General features: G+C 57.9%; 1 protein-coding gene across 4 annotated transcripts in view; it reads right to left on the bottom strand.

The window, feature by feature from the left end:
- The window catches only part of TBC1D9B (TBC1 domain family member 9B), a 43,441-nt gene that overhangs the window by 4,890 nt on the left and 20,228 nt on the right, over positions 1 to 18,323 (bottom strand). The window contains exons 8-22 of one of the 4 annotated variants that reach the window (XM_074350120.1): positions 14,163 to 14,324; positions 13,693 to 13,843; positions 13,008 to 13,222; positions 11,377 to 11,494; positions 10,023 to 10,308; positions 8,201 to 8,330; positions 7,976 to 8,074; positions 7,148 to 7,216; positions 5,875 to 6,115; positions 5,403 to 5,468; positions 3,800 to 3,871; positions 3,508 to 3,558; positions 1,800 to 1,862; positions 1,141 to 1,247; positions 39 to 540 (exon numbers count right to left, since the gene is read on the bottom strand). In XM_074350120.1, coding sequence (XP_074206221.1) covers positions 535 to 540; positions 1,141 to 1,247; positions 1,800 to 1,862; positions 3,508 to 3,558; positions 3,800 to 3,871; positions 5,403 to 5,468; positions 5,875 to 6,115; positions 7,148 to 7,216; positions 7,976 to 8,074; positions 8,201 to 8,330; positions 10,023 to 10,308; positions 11,377 to 11,494; positions 13,008 to 13,222; positions 13,693 to 13,843; positions 14,163 to 14,324 — 1,836 coding nt within the window. In that variant the 3' untranslated portion in view covers positions 39 to 534. Of the gene's footprint in view, positions 1 to 38; positions 541 to 1,140; positions 1,248 to 1,799; positions 1,863 to 3,507; positions 3,559 to 3,799; positions 3,872 to 5,402; positions 5,469 to 5,874; positions 6,116 to 7,147; positions 7,217 to 7,975; positions 8,075 to 8,200; positions 8,331 to 10,022; positions 10,309 to 11,376; positions 11,495 to 13,007; positions 13,223 to 13,692; positions 13,844 to 14,162; positions 14,325 to 18,323 lie in introns of those variants that run through there. The other 3 variants (XM_074350117.1, XM_074350118.1, XM_074350119.1) reach the window with 3 other exon arrangements.

Here is an 18,323-nt window from a genome sequence, read left to right as displayed (position 1 = left end):
AAAAACAGAAAAAGGACAGGGAGAGGGTAAAAGCTGGGTCAGACTGCCCTGAGGTCAGCCACTCATAATGCTGCCCATCTGACTGTGTGGGGGTGTTGTCCTGTTAGTTGTCTCCACACACCTGTGCCTTGACAAGCCCATTTCACAGATTAGGACACTGAGGTGCAGAGAGGGAAAGGGCTTTCTTTTCCAGCTGCCTTTCTTTCAGCACAGATAGAAAGATTTGGGGTCTCTCTCTGTCTCTGTGTCCATTCTGTTGGCAGAGATGGGCCTATTTCAATCATGACTTTCCAGACCCAGTGACGGCAAGGCCTTCTTCACTGTGTTTTAGAGTCACTTTGAGCTTTTTATGTCTTTAACCAGAAGCGACTTCAGCTCTGTCCTTCATGAAGCTCTTTGGAGTGATGACAAGGCCAGGCGGCCTGGGCCGGTTGGGAGGGGAGGAGAGGTCAGGTTCCATGTCCCGAAACTATGCATTCAGGCCTCCTGGCCTGAGAGTGGGATGAAGCCTCACTCCACCGGGTACCCCATCCTTCAGGCCTGGGGATGAGGGAGTGCTCAGAATTGCTGGGTACCTCTCGGGGCACAGTGGGCCGTGGTCAGGCTGCAGCTCAACTACTGCCTTTGGTCAGATGTCTGTGGTCCTGGCTGTGAGACCCTTGGCAAGAGGCCACACTCCCTACCTAGGGACCAGCAAGTGGCCAGCGGGCGGTGGGCCTAGCAGGCCCGAGTGCGCCCAGCTCCGGGCTGGGCTGGGAGGGGGCCGGCGGGCGGTGGGCCTAGCAGGCCCGAGTGTGCCCAGCTCCGGGCTGGGCTAGGGGGGCAGGAGCACTGTGACCCTGCCTTGTGAAAGGTGGTGTGAATCTCCGCCTGTCGCGGCTCACCTTCCCCAGCGCTTCTCTGGCTCATAGATACCGATTGAACTGAAGCAAGTCACCACCCAAGGGGTGTCCTGGACAAGACCACTGTCCTTCTGGAATAGCCCCTGACTGCCGTCGGACTAGCAGCTCTAGAGGAGGGCAGGGGAATTCCTACATCCCAGGGGCTGCTGGGAGGCAGGGTGGCAGGGTGCCGGTGGTAGAGCCCAGCCGTGGTCAGAATTTTCCAGAAGCATCTGTTGCGTGTTCCCACTGGGCCTACCTGGTTCATCTTGGGAAGATCCTTAATCGTCTCCTTCTGAGCCTCCTTCTCCTTGGCCCACATGCGGAGGTAGTGCCGACAGTCAGGAGGGCTGGATGCTTTCTCCTCTGCGAGTTGGGAGAAAAAAATAAATCTCTGTCAGATGAAAGAAGGCTGGGGGCTGGCAGCAGGGGCTAAGTGGGTTTAAGTGTCGTCTGGCATGGAGCTACCTGGGCCCTACTGCAAAACACCCTGGCATCTGGAGGTTGTGGTGGTGATGGAAAAACACCCCAGAATATCCACAGGTCTCCCCTGAGTTACGCTGAAGGGGGTTTGAGCTCAGCTGATGAGGATGGTCCTGACCTCAAGGTGGAGACGGAACCACATGGAAGCTGGAGAGAGGGCGGCCTGAGGAGAGGCTGGGCACCTGGAGGAGTTCTGGCAGAAAGCAGGCACCCCCAGAGGGAGATGGTGATGGCCAGGGGTGTGCACAGCTACAAGAGTCAGGCCTGGGGCTGCTGAGCGCTGGGCGGCTGAGGGGCTGGGCTCAGGAAGAGCCGGGTGCCAGGCACGAGTCCGCCATCTCCCCCGGGCAGGGGGCTCTTCCGCAGCGAAGGGGCAACCAGACCCCACCACCCCGAGACCTCCCCCGGCATCAGTGGATAGAGGCCTACATGTACCTCTTCTTTTTTCTTGGACATCCTCATTGCCAGCTCCCTCTCGCTCTTCTTGCTGTAGTGTTTCTGGACAACCAGAAGAAAAAAAAGAACAAGAACATACTTCCGTTACAACTCCAAACCACTGGTCTGTGAGCGGTCTACCTAGTCTGTGCTCTCCTGCAGGAGCGGCCCCGCCCTGGCCCCTGGGCCAGCGGGTCCTGCGCGCTGCTGCTTCTCTGGCCCCCAGCAGGGCTGGCTCTCCCCACCTGGGTACGTTAAGCCAGAGAGCCACCGACCTTCACGTCCTCTCTTCCAAAAGAATACAAGTCACACTACAGTTTTTAAGTGAACGGTGATGCATGTACGGGCAAAAGTTCGAGACTAACTGAATTGAATTGAATTACCAATTCAACCTGCAACTGCCACACCAGCTGATGAGGACTTTTATGCACGTGAATCCTGTGCTCAGCACTGAATTTCTTAAAGCGACAAACTTGCTGGAGTCCGCACACACTGTGCTTCCTGGGTTGGCAGTGAGCCTGGGGAGAAGAGGCTGCCCAGCTCTCCCAGACCTGTCCCCCAAGGGGGTGTGACTGGGGTGGTGGCAACATCCCAGCTCTAAATGGCCCTGCCAGCCACGTGGTGGCCGGGAAGGGCGCAGCTCTCTGGGCTCAGGCCTCTCACCAGGCAGCAGACCACTGCCTGGAGGCTCGTGAGGTCTGGGGACACAGGGCTCTGTGCCCCAGTCCCTGGCTTCTCCTGGACGTGCCTGCGAAAAGCCAAAAGCATCTTTGATTTGCCAGGTTCCAAGGTTCATCTGCTTCTTTAGTTTTGTGCACTGGAAATCAAAGACCTCAAGCTTCACAGTCAAGTAAGCCTTTGACACTGTCAACGGGACTGCTCTGGGTCTTTTTTTTTTTAATTGAGTTATAGTCAGTTTACAATGTGTCAATTTCTGGGGTGCAGCACAATGCTTCAGTCATACAGGAACACACATATATTCACGTTCATACTCTTTTTCACTGCGAGCTGCGGCACGACAGCGAACACACTTCCCTGTGTGCTCTGGGTATCTCGATACACACTGCTTTGCACTTCCCTTTTGGGTGTGAATTACGTTTGGCCCGTGTGATCTATCCCCCATGAGAAATTGTAGGAGAGTTTTGGTCACCAGCTTCATTGTCAAATCCCAGGCCCAGAATGCCCCGTCACCTGGGATCCAGCACTCCCACAGGGCTTTAAATGTAGCACAGGAATGGCTTCTAATTGGCACTAACACATGTAAAAAGTTGTGTGGACATGAAACTGTTTCCAAGGAAAGCATCCATTACTCTCTCCACTTCCAATCATCGGTGCTTTGTCTGTTTCACAACGACAGCTTTGCAATGATAGCATTTCGTGGTTTTTCCTATGGACGTGATGACAGGATACCTTTCTTTTTTTTTTTTTGCGTGTGGCGGGGAGCTGAAGCCCTGGTACCTGTGCAACGCCCACTGTGCTGTGTGTCCCCATCTGCTGCGCTCACAACAGGCCAAGCTGCCACCCCTCTCCCCATCCCCCACCCACGGCTGGCTCTGGGTCCTCCCTGGGACTGAGCCACACAGGAGGTGTCTCTTGGACCAAGAGCTTCCAGGCCTCCTGATGGTGCCAGGGAGTGTTTGGAAGACTAAATGCAAGGCCCTGGGGAAGCCAAGTGCAAAGGGGGCACCCCTGCCCCCCAGGCACTGACCTTGAGCCTCCCAGGGCAGCAAAAGATCCAGATCGGAGGCCAGAGGAGATGCTGGAAGAGACAGCGGAGGAGGAGCGGAGGCAGAGGGAGGGAGAAGCCAGGGTCCAGGAAGGCAGAGAAAAAGAGAAACAGGAGTGAGAACAGCCCCGGGGGCCTGGCCTCAGGGAGCGAGGCAGCGTCCCCTGGCCGTCGCTCTGCAGCTCTCCACGGCAGCGCATTCCCCTAGCCCAGCAGGGCCGCGGGCCACTGCGTGGCAACAGAGCCTGAGGCCAGTGGCACATGGAGTGCTCACCTTCTGAGGAGCTGTCCTCAGTGAAATAATGGGTTGCTTCCAGGGCTGACTCGGCCTCCTCTGGGCTCAGGGCTGTACTCAGAGAGAAAGGAGGGTGAGGGCAGGAGGGAACAAGTGATTCTCACCAAAGCAAAACTCCCCGAGTCCTAGACAAAGGCCTCCCCACCACGCCCACCATGTGGCCCACCGCTCCCAGCCCTGTCGATAAGCTGCGTGGCCATGGTGCCAACAGTGACGATTGATTCTGGCTGACTCGTGTTTGAAACGTAACATAATACATGTCCCAAATAAAAATCCAGGCAGTGCAGCTGGCAGTCAGGTGAACGGCCATCCTTTCTCCCGCCCGATGGTGGTGTGGATCCTTTCGGGTGTTTTATGCTCCTGCAGGCACGTGCGCGGGGACGAGCCTGTTCCCTGCTCTCACCCTGCATACCCTGGGCACTGTTCCACCCCGTACACACTGGCTTGCCTCATCTTGTGAGGAAGGAGTCCCTGGGGACTCGGATCCACGAGGTTCTCTGCAGGGGGCTTAGCCCGTCACGTGGAGGAGGGGGGGTCAGAGAGGTTCAACAGGCGTGGCACAGGGCGAGGTGGCAGGTGTGGGCCACCACCAGAGCCCTTGATGGAGGCGCCATGTGCCCTCACCCACAGGCTGTCGGCCCAGAGTGGTCTGCCAGCCCAGGCCCCTCTCTCAGCAGAATCAGAGGTGGCCAGTCCCAGTCTTCCCTTGAAGAGGCCCTGCTCCTCATCACATTACAGGGGAAAACCAGCTGCAGGTGAGAGCAGGGCTCTCCGGCGCCAAATGCACAGAGCAACCCTGCGGGCACCTTTAAGACTAAAGTCTGGGCCGGCCCCAGGCCAGCTAGGTGAGCACCAGGATGAAGGATCACTCAGGCCACCTCTGAGGCACCGCTGACTCCTTGGTGGCAGCTCAGGAGCAGCAGGGACTCGGGGTGGCCCCTCTCTGGGGCCAGAATTTTCACCTGCCTGAGCCCCAGCTCTCTCCTGCGAAAAGCGGGAGCCCCCCGCTTGGAGAACTCTGAGTGGCGACCCCTGAGCAGGTGGGCTCGGCCTGCTTTTGGACCAGCTGCCGTAGGCCAGCCCCTGTCTGTGTCCCAGCAGGCGCAGGCACGGACAGCGAAGCCAGCGGGGAGCAGCCACACGACAGGGCTCCCTGGCCGCCCCTTGGGCCTGGGCACTGCCCCCCGGCTGCCCGTCTGGTGATAAGCAGGAACCCTTGAGAGACTTAAGGACCAGCTAATGAACACAAGGGGTCTTAGCTTCAAAACCTGAATCTCCACTCCTGTGACCTGCCTCATGGATTTGCAGTCCAGCGGTCCCCGGCTCCATCTGCACCCTTGCCCGTGGGCGGGGTCCTCCCTGAGACGCCCACACACCCCCTCCCAGGTCATGGCCCTGCTCTCAGACCAAGACTGGGCTGGGCCTCTGCCCCGGCCCTCCAGCTGCTCCCTGCTCTCCGTCAGGACCGGAGAGCCCCGAGGCCCAGCACCCCCAGGAAGCCTGTGCCTGCACCATGGCACGCTGCAGCCCCAGCTCTGGACATGAGGAGCCCTTGCTGGGGATGGGGAGGGGAGGCTCTCACCTGGAGGCAAGTGCAGTTTGTAGAGCACCTTGAGCTTCTCTGTCAGGTCCCCGTGGTACATGCCACCTGTGGAGGAAGGCCAGCGAGGAGGCATGCTCACGCGTCCCACGGCCAGGCCACAGTTGAATTCCTCTCCTTCCAGTGGGTTCTGGTGGGACCCTCCTCACTGCCTGACTCCCTCCTGGAGAGGCCACTGGGAGTGGGCACCAGGCCTCCCACCTTCCCTTCTCTGGGGCCTGCAGACCCACCTCTAGCAGCCCCGATCTGAGGGAGGGAAGGGGGGGCTCCCACTGGACCTCCACGTGTCTCCACTGGGAAGACTGCCCTTCCTTTATCAAGGGTCAGGGGCCCCGGGCTGCCCTCGGCTTGCTGCAGGGGGGAAGGCTGGATAGCCTGGCATCCAGGGAGTCAGTCAGCTTCTTCAGAAAGGGCACGGGCATGGACGGGCGCCTGCAGGCCCAGAGCCACTCACTCATCCCTGTCACGAACTCCTTGAAGTTGATCAGCGAGTCCTTATTTTCGTCCAGGAGCCGAAACATGCGCCCCGCCAGCACGGCTGTGTGGGAGCCGCAGGCCCAGGGCGTCAGGCTGGCGAAGAGCTCCCGGAACTGGTTTGCGTCAATGCGGTACTGCTCCAGGTAGGGCAGGCTGGGGTCCCGACGCGCCGCTGTTGGGCGGCTGCGTCCCCAGTACTGGCTCGCCAGGTGCTTGGCCTGCAGGGGGCACAGCCCGGTGAGACAGCCTGGCCTCCTGGCCCCTGGGTGCTCAGGATCAGCAGGCTGGTGGGTGTGTCCACCCCCCTCCTCCGTCTGAGTTGGCACAGTCTCGGACATCAAGCACTGGCCCAGACAGCATCTCACAGAACCTCCTGCACTGGTACCATCAGCCCTTGTTTACAGACATGGGAGTTGAGACAGAGCCCGAGGGCCGCCAGCCACAGCGAGCCACAGCGAGCCACAGCGGGTGAGAGGGCCCACAGCAGGGGAGGTCACAGCCAGGTGCTGGCTCGACTGCTCTGACCCTGAGGCCACAGCAGGGTGGCCACCTTAGGGGCTGAACCAGAGGCAGCCGGAGGGGCAGATGGGACCTGACGAGAGCAGAAAGACAGTGTAGATGAGGTTGCTTCTGCCTGCTCTTCCTCCCTTTTCCCCTCCTCCTGTCAACAGCACCTGAACTTTTCTTGGAGAACCCCTCCTGTCTCACCTCAAGTCATAGGGTGGGCACATGGCCCAGTTTTGGGTCAGCAGAAAACAGCCTCCTAAAGCACCTAACCTGAGTCAGTCCAACAATCAACCCCTGGGCTTTTTGCTAAGACCATTTGGAAAGAAAAATTCTCTTTTCATTTGGTTATTGGGAGGACTGGATGGCCCTGGAGCTGCTGACAATCTCTCTTGCCACGCTGTAGGAAGGGCAGTCTAGATGATACCTGAGATAGGGGAGCCTGACGGCATGTTGGAACACCTGGATCCAGCCATGCCTGAAGCTGTATATTCCTACACTTTTCAGTTACATGAACCAATACATTCCTTCTTGTATAAGTTTACTTGAGTGGATTTTCTTCCCCTTAAACGAGTGTCGGCCTAAACTCCAAGGAGGACTAAATCTACCATGTGAGGTTTGTGGTCACTGCATCAAAGGATGCTTTTAAATCTAGTGCTCTCCTGGCAGGAGGCTGCTGTGCTGAGAATATATTTAGGGGACTAGGATGGGGTCCTACTGGCCCTGCCCTTGCTCTTGGTTGTCACCTTAAACACCATGTAAAGGTCCTCCAGCTCTTCAATTGAGAAACCAATGTCTCCAGGTATAGCTCGGACCTAGAAGGAAAGAGAAACATGATGTACTGATGGATTCTCAAGTTCCTGTTCTTTGAGAAAATCCCCACAAGGATGAGGGCAAAGATACAAACCACCCTCTTGGTGCCGCCAGCTGGCTGATCACGCGAGAGTGGTCCACTCAGGGAAGAAGGCGTGGTTCACACGTTTACCCTACATCACCCACCCTGACACTCCGTTCACACTCCCTGAGCTCCTTCCTGGTGGGCACACGGGGACTTCTCTGTCCTGAACTAGTCAGGGACACAGGGTGCGGGGCGGTGACCTAGAGATGCTATCTGGATCCCTGAAAAGACCCCAGCACCAGCTCTCTGGAAGGCATCCCAGAACTTCCCAGTAACTTCTTCCTATGGAGTCGGGAGGGTGAAGCCTTGCAGCAGAGGTTGGTGGGCTGGGTGGACAGAGGGCTGGGTGCCTGAGTGCTGCTACCCAGGGGCAGGGGCAAAGCCAGGCACTAGGGCTCAGCCCAGAGCAGGATCGTGCTTGGCTTTTAGGCCTCGGGGCATCTGAGCAGCTTCCCTGTGACCAATCTAAGAGCAGGCAATAGTGACCAGGCCTCTCCCCACTCCCCCAACTTTGTACCTGCACTCCTGGACTCTAGTCCCACACAAGGCAGTGCTGGGGGCTCTGCACCCCTCCCCATGCAGAGAGGTCTGAAGACAGCACAGCAGGAGCAGCCCGCTTGGGTCGCCACCCTGGCCCCAGCCCCAGCTGCACCCCGGGGCCCCGGCCCATCCCTACCACGCTCCTCTTGGCCGTATCCTCCAAGGACTGGATCACCTTCAGCCTCTGCTTAAACCGCATCTGCTCAATGTCCTCGGCTCTCAGGCTGCTGAATTTCTACCACCAGAAGTGATTCAGTGAGGTAAGATGGGACCACAGCGCAGAGGACAGCCCCCCACCACGGCCACCTGCACCCACACGGCCGATGGCGCGCCTGGCCAAACAGCCCTGGTAAGTCCTGACCTCATACGACACCTTCAGGAGGTCGAAGATGTCCACCTCTTCAGGAGGGGCATCGCCACTGGTCAGCAGGGCATGGAGGTGTGGGATAGGGGGAGAAACACTCTGCTTGTTGACAACGTTGTCCAGGTATCTGTAAGGATTAAAGGACAGAAGTCTAGGCCACCCACAGGCGACGTAGGTGTCTTACCCACAGCTGAACGATGCGGAGGGACCTAATTTGCCTAGACTCCCAATTAACGAGCGAGCTTGCTGAGGGCTGGACATCCTCAGGAGGGCGGGGTGTGAGCCACTGACTGCAGCGAAGAGGGGAGAGGGGTGCCCTAGCAAACCAGGGGTGCCCCCTGAAGGCAGTGGAGAGAAGGCCCTGCCCCCTAAGAGGCTTCAGCACTAACTCTGAGGAAGCCAGGCTACCCTCGGGGGGCCCCTAGGTGGGGATCCTTTATAGGCCCAGACCCCACCACACCAGGTCTGTCCCAGCTGGACAGATGACACACTCCCTTCACCTGGTGGGACACTGGGGCTGTGAGGACTCCCTGCCCTGGCCAGGAGAATCGGGGACCAAAGGAGTGTCCCAGGAGGAAGGCGAGGGAGAAGCCCAGCTGTGGGGGTGTTTGTGGGAGCACAGCCTCAGGACAGGGCCTGACTTTGGCTGGACCAGCCCAGCCACGACCCCACGTTCTCCCAGGCTCTCTGGCTGGGCTTGACACCCAGGTGGGAGACAGTGGTTGGTGCCCCGATACCCCCTGGCCCCGGTCCCCTCCCAGGTCAGGCCTTGCTCCTGAGGAGGGGCCCCATCTGCCTGGTGTAGGACGCGGGCATGAAAACGCTTGCAGACTCTGGCCACAGGCAGTGTCTTGTCATCACTGAGGACAGAGAGCTAGTAAAGTCCACAGCAGGGAGGCAGCAACTCTGCCAGCTGAAGACCTTTGTAGGTTCCTGGTCAGCAAGCACTGGGCTGGCTCAGGAGACAGGGGGCAGCGTCCCTGGCTGTGCCGGGTGGCTGGGCATTCCAGACTGGGCAAATACATGCACATGCGCTAGCAGGACTACAGAGCTCAGGGCCTGGGCCAGAGGGAGGACCCCCTGGTAGGGCGCCTGGATGTAAGGGCCTTGAAGGCCAGGCTGGGGGACTCAGATCCTCTGCTCAGAGAACCACCAGTGGCACAGGGAGTCCTCATGTCCCAAGGGAGGAACACGGTCAGATTCTGATCAGAAAGACCCTTGAGATGCTGGCGGGTGAGGAAAACCGTGAGAAAGCAGGCCTGGGGCCCAGGGCAGGGGTGTCACAGACCTGCTCTGAGGCTGAGGGTGCTGAGGGAAGGGGCTGGATTTCAGAGAGAGTCTGAGGATGGGCTGTGGGACTGAGGAAGGAGGAGGCAGACAGGATGGCCCCGGGCTTAGGTGTGGTTGTCTGGGTATCACGCAGCTGCTACAGCAAGCCCAGCACAGGCCCCCCATCTAGGGAGCAATGCTGCTGAGCTGGGGAAGGCACGGCCAGACTGTTCTGTGGGATAACAGACACCGGCCTTCACTAGAGGCGGGAGGCCCTGCTGTCCCAGTCACCTCCTGCCCACCAGGCCCTCCAGGCCCGTGTGCTCTGGCCCAGACCTGTTCTCCTAGCACTTGCTACCACTCCAGTGCCTACCAGGAAGGAGGCTCTCTCCTGCCCCCTGGTGTGTCCCCAGGTCTAGCCCTTTCTGGGCACCTGGTGGGCACAGTCCCAGGATGCTGACTGAGGAATGCGTGGGGTGGGGTCAGGCCCTGCCGTCCGTGGGAGCGTTGGCCAGCTCCCCTGCAGGAGGAAGGAGGCCGGCTCGGTTACCTGCCCAGAACGGTCATGGCCTCGCCCTCGTCGCTGCAGCCCAGCAGCTGCTCCATGTTGGCATCCAGGACAGCCAAGGCCACCTGCAGGATCACCTTGATGCCCTCGTAGAAGAAGCAGTCAACAATGACCACGGCACTCTCGAAGGGCATGACACTGAGGAAGAGGGTCAGGAACCAGGAGAGTGAGATGCTGGAAATCACCCCCAGGTCCTGCATCTTCTCGGAGAGCTGGGGCAGAAAGTCTCTTGTGAGCTCTTCAAAGATGCCTTGGTCCACCAGGGCCCCTACGGAGAGGACGAAGGAGTCTGAATGGTGAACTCACACCCTTGGCTCAGGCAGGCTCTCGTGTGGGAGCCCAGGGTCTGAGGGTGCAGGAAGTTGACCCTGTCCCCAGTCAGCTCTGCTTACAACGGAGGGCTGGAGGGGGCAGGTGGGGTGGAGAAAACAAGAAAGAAAAAAACCCTGTAAGTTTCCTTTTTACAGTTTCCAAACCATTGTGTGAAAAGAACGATTTCTTCCACTATACTTGGGTTTTCTTTCTGGGACATACACATGTCTCTCTAGGGCATCAGAAGTAAACAGTGGCATCAGTAGCTTGTATGTGCCCTGACCTGAAGTTTGTGAATAGATGTAATTCCAAAGGACCCCAAGAGTAGAAACCCCCCAAAAAAACTGTAGGGGAAGGACATTTTACACTAACAGACGTAACTGTATATGTAATCAAATGTTCCAAATGTATTTCCATCTAACAACACAGGTTCAACTTGCCGTAAGTTCTTAACAGTTGATATAGGGGTGTACTGCATGTTCTAGCTGTGATGTTGGAAATTTTCTACAATAAAAATGTTTCAAGAGCGGGGAGGGTATAGCTCAGTGGTAGAGTGCATGCCTAGCATGCACAAGGTCCTGGGTTCAATCCCCAGTACTGCCATCAAAAAAAAAAAAATAAATAAATAAATAAATAAATAAGTAAATAAACTTAATTACCTTCTCCCCCACACAAAAAAACCCTGTTTAAAAAAAATGTTTAAGGAGAATTAGGTGGCTGTGAATTTAGGCCCCAAGCTAACTTGTGAAAACTGCTGAATGTGTACCATCCCCTCTCGCTGGCAGCAACTCCCAGGGAACCAGCATCAAGTCTGGGCAGGCTGGCAGAGGCCTGTGTCTGGCTCTCCACTTTCTGGCCGTGTGAGGTCCAGTTCCACGGCCTGCAGGGTGGGGACCGTGGCTGTCTGCCACCCGCAACAAGGCTGCGGGGCCTCCAGGCGCTCTCCTGCGGGGCATGCCCAGCGCAGGCCGGGCCCAGGGAGGCCCGCTGCCCCCAGGGGGGGCCGCCGGCCTCAGGCACTCACCCACCACCCTGGTGTTGTAGTAGTCGGGCAGCATCCGCTCACAGAGGGCCACCAGCAGCCAGAAGGCCTCCTCCTCGCTGCCATAGAGCAGGAGCACCGAGGTGACGATGTTCATGGCCTGTGGGCACAGAGACGGTGAGAGGAGCTGTCCCTTCCCAAGGGGCCCGTGCAGCCTTGCGCTACAAGCAAGCCTGGCGACAAAAACTGCCCGGTCCAACTCCAGGCAACCTGCCAAGAGGCAATTTGCAGGAAATCAATTTGACCAAAACGGTCAGCCAGGTTCTGCAAATTGGGCTGGCAGGCACGCAGACGCCCGAGAAGGCGAGGCACTTCTTTTAAGTGGTGTCTGGCGACACAGGTGTGGCCGAGGGCCAGGAGGATGTGTGCGCAGCTGCAGGTGGCGGCCACACGCTGCAGGGAGGCCATGGCCAACCAGGGATCACGCACAGCCTGGGCTGATACCAAGGCTTGTAAGAAAAAGCTTCAATGGTGGCAAATTATCTTAAAAATTATTTACAGCCAGCACACTGATTTTCCACACACTGGTAATTTGTCCTACAGATGGTGATTTCCCTGAACTCCAGACACAGTCAAAGGGAAACAGACAATCATCTGACCTGGCCAGGAAAATGCCCACTAGATTTAAAATCAAATGCCCCCAGAAACACAAATCAAAACCACAACGAGATGCCATCTCATACCATTCGGGTGATCATCAAAAAAACAGAAAATAAAAAATGCTGGTGAGGGTGGGGAGAAATCAGAACTCTTACGCATTGTGGGTGGAAATGTAAAATGGTACAGCTCTTGTGGAAAATGTTGATAATTCCTCAAAAAATTAAATATAAATTACCATATGATCCAGCAATTCCACTTTTGGGTATACGCCCAAAAGAACTGAAAACAGGGTTTGGAACAGATTTTGTACACCCATGCTCACAGCAGTGTTAGTCACAACAGCCAAAATGTGGAAGCAACCTGTGGCCATTGATGAATGGCTAAACAAAACGTGGTGTATACATACAATGGAATATTATTCAGCCATAAAAGGAAGGACATTTTGACACAGGCTACAACATGGATGAGGCTTGAGGACATTATGCCAATGAAAGAAGCCAGTCACAAAAAAGATAAATGCTGCATGATTCCACTTTTATGAGGTCCTTAGAGCAGTCAAAACCACAGAGACAGAAAGGATAACGGTGGTTGCCACGGGTAACCAGAGGAGCTGTTGAATGGGTACAATTTCTGTTTTGAAAGATGAAAAGGGTTCTGGAGATGGACGGTGGGGATGGCGGTGCAATGACACGCCTGGTGCTACTGAACTGCACACTTAACATGATTAAGATGCTAAGTTTTAGGCTGCATGTATTTTACCACGCACAACACAATGAAATGCCTCAGGACCTAGACCAGAAGCACATAGATGACAACTTAGTATGTGGCACGGGGATGAGGTGAGCAATTAACGTTGCTTGTAACTTCATCTTTTTCTGTGGTCGGGACGTTCCTGGGGAGCAGGGCACAGCTCAGGTGTGTGAGGCCATCATTCAGACCCAGGGCCGGGGGAGCTGCTTCTGCGCGTCTCTGGTGGGAGATGCTGCCTCTGGACCCCGCTAAGCCCCGTGTACCTGGCAGTAGCCGATGGTGGGGTTTCGGAATGCGTAGGCAGTCAGCACCCGCCGGAGCGCGGCGATCCCGAGCTCGTTCTGGAAGGCGGGGTGCTCAGGCATGGAGCGGTGCAGGTCCCGCTCGATCTCCTCCGTGGCCAGGCTGTACTTCCCCGTGGACTTCTCCACCAGCTCAGCGTAGTAGCCGGGGTGAGTCACCATCTCGTTCCAGGCCCCTGTGGAGACACAGCTGGTAGCTGTTTCTCACTCACTGCCCTCGCGGGACTTTGAGGGCGATGACGGCAGGGTGGAGACGTCAATGCACCGCAGAGAAGCGGCACTTTGGGGCCAAGTGACAAGGTGCCAGGCAGTTTCCCTGGTGACTGTCCTGGGAGTCACTCCACCCAAGTATGAGCAGCTGACGTGCCCCCCTCCTGAAACCCTCCGAGCAGCCAAGGGCGTGAATGCTGTCAGAGCCTGTCCCAAGGGGAGCAGGCCTCCTCCTGAGGGTGGGAGGGCGCTGCCCGGCGACGGTGACAGTGCCACGCCCTTGGTGTCTGCTCCCCGGGACACCCCTCCTGGCGTGGGCCCAAACAAGCCCTGTCACAGCTGGAGCCCCATTTCCTCCCTGTAAAGGCTGACAGCTCCTGCCTGGCCATGGCAGGAGGGCCAGCCAGGCTCCCAGCTGGAGGCCGGGGCAGCTCACCAGAGAAGAGGAGCCACAGCTCCCCGCGGAGGCTCTCGGGGATGCCCTTCAGCACCAGCTCCCGTGTCCTGGCCGTGCGGTACATGCACATGCCACGCCCATACTCAAAGAAGTGGATGTTCCAAGACTCCTCCTTCATCTTCTCCTTGGCCTGGGGGAGCAGCAAACGGGGGCTCTGTGGGTGTGACCCGGGGTGCCGACGCCGGGTGTCGGGGCCTCTGCCTCTCCTCCAAGGGCTTGTGGCGAAAAACCCATGAGCCCAGGCTGGGCTGCACACACCACACCCCTCAGGTGTGGGGGACATGGGACTCCTTGCAGAGGCTGGAGCCCGTGACCAGCACTACTGAACAGGCCAGGCAGGGAGGCCCTGCGTGCTGCCCATCGTCACCCAAGGGCCGCAGCCTGGCCCTGACCCCGACCCCCCCCAGGCCTGGGCCTGCGTCGGGGTGGAGCCCCAAGTCTGGGCGTACCCCCTTGGCTCCCAGGTCCTCCACGGGCGCGTTTCTCTGGAAGAGTTTGAGCAGGCCCTGGGAAGCGGTTGGAGCATCCTGTGCGCGGGAGCTCTGGTGGCCATCGAGGGGAGAGGTCGGGCTGGCGGGCTGCTCTGACACATCCTGAGAAGCTGGGGGAGACTGGGAAACACAACAGGGGAGAGAAGACGCCGAGTGAGCGAGCTGCCCAGAATGAGGGGTTCATCGGTCACAGTGCGGGACCGCTGCCTGTGGGGTGGCGTGCTGCAGCCCAGCCCCGTCTCCTCGCTGTCCAGTGGACACCCACCCTCCTTCACCAAGGCCAGCACACTGGCTGGTGTCTTACAGGGATGGGGTCTGTGCCTGCCCTGTCAGGCCCTCTCTCTGTGAGGTCAGGGCCAGGAGAGAAGAAACCCCAAGGAGACAGCTCCATGCGTCCCCTCCTGAACTCTGTCCCCTACAAGGACTTGACTGGCAGCGCTGGCGGGTGCTCCCTGGGGCACCTTCTCTCCTCCAGCCTCTAGGGTGCAGACCCTGCCAACCCCTGTAGAGACAGCTGCTGGTGGTGTCAGCTTTGACTGAGTTTTGGGACATCCTCAGACCGCAAGCCGCTGTAGTGCGGCCCCACGGGCCTGCCCAGTGATGGGCTCAGGCTGGGGCTGCTGGGAAGGAGCTGTGGGGCCCCCTCAGGAGCCCAAGTGCAGAGCCGTGTGGAGAAAGCGGAGCAGAGGCTGGGGCGACATCGGGGTCTGCTCACCCAGCAGGTCCCCAGCCGACAGCCTGCCCCGCCCTTTCCAGATCGACAGTCCTGAGGCCACTCCTCCTGCCGGTGCCCCCAGTGACTGCTGAGTGAGGGAAGGAGTCCTCTCTCCTGTCCTCTGCTCCGCAGGCTACCTGTCCACTGTGCTCTCAAGGGCCCCTTGAAGAAGGGGCTCCCAGGCCCTCCCTCAAGCCTCCCCGCATGTCCGCCTTCCTCCCTGTGGCCCACGTGCCTGGTGCGTGGTGTGGTCCACAGCAGCCACACACCTCTCAGCCACCCCACCTCTTTGCTCCGGCCACTCGAGCAGCCCTAGACCGGGTTTCTCCTCAACTGTCTGCCACGCTCCCAGCAGGCTGCTGGGGCTTCGGGAGGCGAAGATAAAAGACACAGACCTAGGATGGGTGTGTGCGGAGGGGCCCTGCCCACGGACCACGTGTGCTGCAGGCCCCTCCCCAGTGCAGGAACCTGGGAAGCTGCTTTCCCATGGCACAGAGGGCCACGGGGCAAGAGACAAGGATGCTGGGTGGTTCTGGGAGCGCATCTAGGGGCAAAATGGTGCTGGCACTTGCCTCAGGGGCAAAGGTCTACAAGGAAGCCCTAACAGCCTTACAGCTAGCCTCAGCCCTAGAGGCTCTTCCCCTGGCTTTCTGGAAGCCCTGCCCCCAGCCCTCACCCAGCCTGGCATCTGTGACCCTTCAGGAACACTGTGGGTGACGGCATATATCTGGCCCCCGCCTGTGGACTGTGTTCTGCCTGCCGGCACCTGACTTCAAGGTGAGCTCGCCGCCGTGGGCAACGGCCTGTGCAGGGAGCCTGTGCCCCGGCCCGGGGCCAGGTGAGTCAGCGCCCACCCTGCTCTGCTCTCAGCCCCTCCCCAAGGGCCCAAGGGCGGGAACAGCGCTGCTCTCGGGGGAACACTGGTCACCGGCTCCCTGGGATCTACTTCCCCTTCTGCCTGCGCAGCTCCCCGTTTTTATCTGGGGGCACATCACGTCTCTCTCCACTCTTGGCCTCACACTTTGTGGGGTCTGCTGAGGCCTGGGGTGATGGTGTCGGCCACTCTGCACGGAATGTCAGGATGACTCAAGGAGGATGCAGGGGCTGCTGCCACCATCCTGGTGCCACACATGCCCCGGCGATGACGCTCTCCTGGACGCAAGCCAGGTCTAGTGGAGAGAGGCCAGCTCTGACGACAGGCCACTGACTGCGTGCACTTCTCGGCTTCGTGAGCCAGGGGGCTCCCCTCTGAGTGCTCCAGCCCGAGCAGGGTTTCTACCCTCGTGCCTGTCAGCTCTGATCCCACTGGCTGCGGTCCTATCCGGGGAAGGGCAGGGGTGCTGGGCACACCCCCCAGCACTCCACCTTCTCTGTGTTCCCACAGCCCGGCTATGAGGGCTTCACAGGGAATCCCTGTTGACTCATCAAACTGTACTCTTTCCATAGGCACAACATACTGTATGTCAATTTTACCTCAGTAAAAGCACTTTTAATAAAAAGAGACAACAGGAAAAAAAAGAGACTCTGCTAGGTTCTCATCCAGTCCCACCCCTTTGTGCCAGGCTGGGGTTTTCAAAATGGATTTCAGATCGACTGAAATACATTTTCATTACAAACTGCCCTAATCTAGGGGCCCGCCCCAGTCTCGACCGACGGAACTCTGGTGTAGAGATTCTGCTTCTGGCCCGAGGTTCCCCACAGGGACCAGGACACAGATGGACTTGGAGGCTGCATAGCACGGCAGACAGTCAAAACCCTCAGTGCCGGAAAGGAGGCTGACTTGAGGATGTGACCTCAAGGAATAAACCGCCCTTCATGTCAGACAGGTGAGACAGGTGAGACAGGTGGGGTGATGGTGAGCTCCCGGGGCCCATGCTGCCTGGGAACGCCACATTTTCCTAGTCCAGGTCCCAGCAAGCGGAAGCAGGAGCTGAGGGCCGTCCACAGCCACCCCCACCGGCTCACCCTCCCGCATCTGCGGCCGTGCACGCCGGGCCCAACCCTCCCTCCAGGCTCGCCCAAGATCCTGCCTCCCTCGCCTCTCGGACTTTCTTCTGGCAGCTGCCCCCCTCCACTGGACTCACTGCCATCAGCACAGACTCACGCAGTAGCCCCTACAAGCCCTCCCTGTTCTGCAGCGGACGGCGCTCACACGCCGTGCTCGCCCTGTGGAAGAGCACTGAGCTGTACGCCTCAGACGCACGCACTTCAGAGTGACCACGCCACACTCCAGTGACAAAGTCACCCCCAAAGGGACCCCTGTGAGCCTTTTTACACAATTTCGTGAAAGAGTGGCTTAAACTCAGGTGTATCCTTTCCCCTTCTCACGTTTTTTCCTCGGTTAAGGGTCAGAAAGTGTATGTTTATGTTCTAAGTTACTTTTATATAGTGTCTTTATCTAGTACCCTGGGCCCCCTCTTTTTGGACAACAGATCCCCTCCCATGGGCAGCACTGAAGTTCACAAGCAGCCCCGCCCTTACCCCCTCCCCTCCCCCGCTAACATGCAACTTAAAGGGGTACCTTTTTGCCCTCAGCTAACAGGGCAGTCAGCGAGCCTACCCCACCTTCCGTACCTTCTCGTCTCATGTTGTCACCATGCTCTCCCCCTGCTCAGAGCATGCACAGTTACACATGACTTGTCACCCGTAACCCTGCTGTCACCTTATTTCTACAGTTAAATACGTTCAGTGCTCCCCCAGACCTGGTAGAGCCTCTCCAGTCCCTCCATGGTTGTCTGAGAAAGCTGGCAGCTGCCCTGAGTCCCTGCACGCTCCTCACGGCCTGAGGCCCTCACACTGGAACGTCAGTTTGCCAGACAGAAAATCCTGGGGTCACAGCTTCTTTACCATGTATCTTAAAAATGTTACTCTGTTTGCACCAAGTGTTGCCATCAGAAAGTCTGATGCCTCTCTGAATGTCATCCCTTCATAAATGACTGGGCCTTTTTTTGACTGGCTGCCCCAAAGAATTTTTTTTAATCTTTAAAGTCCAATCGTTTTTACTAGAGTACGTCTCAGTAGCTAACACTCTGTGCTGATTTTCCCAGGCGCCCAACATGCCCTCCCACCAGGCAGGTGCACGTCTTCTTTTACATTCAGAAGACTCTTCTCAAATTGTGGTTGCCATCCGTTGTTACCCCATGGCTGTGTTCCTCTTTCTTGGGGACCTACGTCATACACAAGCTGGGCCTTCTCTGCCTGGCTTCCTTATCACTTCCTGACTATTTTTCATCTCTCTTATTGGACTCCCCTCTTGCCCACCACTCCCACCCCAAATCTCCTCCTTGTTTCCCTTAATGGAATTTCTGTGGGGTCTGTTCATTCTTGTGCTCTTGCTTACATGTTTGTTTCTGAAATATTTCTGCATTTTTTTCTAATTCTTTCCTGACTTCTGTCAACTCTCT

The sequence above is a fragment of the Camelus bactrianus genome, chromosome 22 (assembly GCF_048773025.1).
Source record: "Camelus bactrianus isolate YW-2024 breed Bactrian camel chromosome 22, ASM4877302v1, whole genome shotgun sequence".
Classification (NCBI taxonomy): domain Eukaryota; kingdom Metazoa; phylum Chordata; class Mammalia; order Artiodactyla; family Camelidae; genus Camelus; species Camelus bactrianus.
This window is presented reverse-complemented; position numbering and strand designations above follow the sequence as displayed.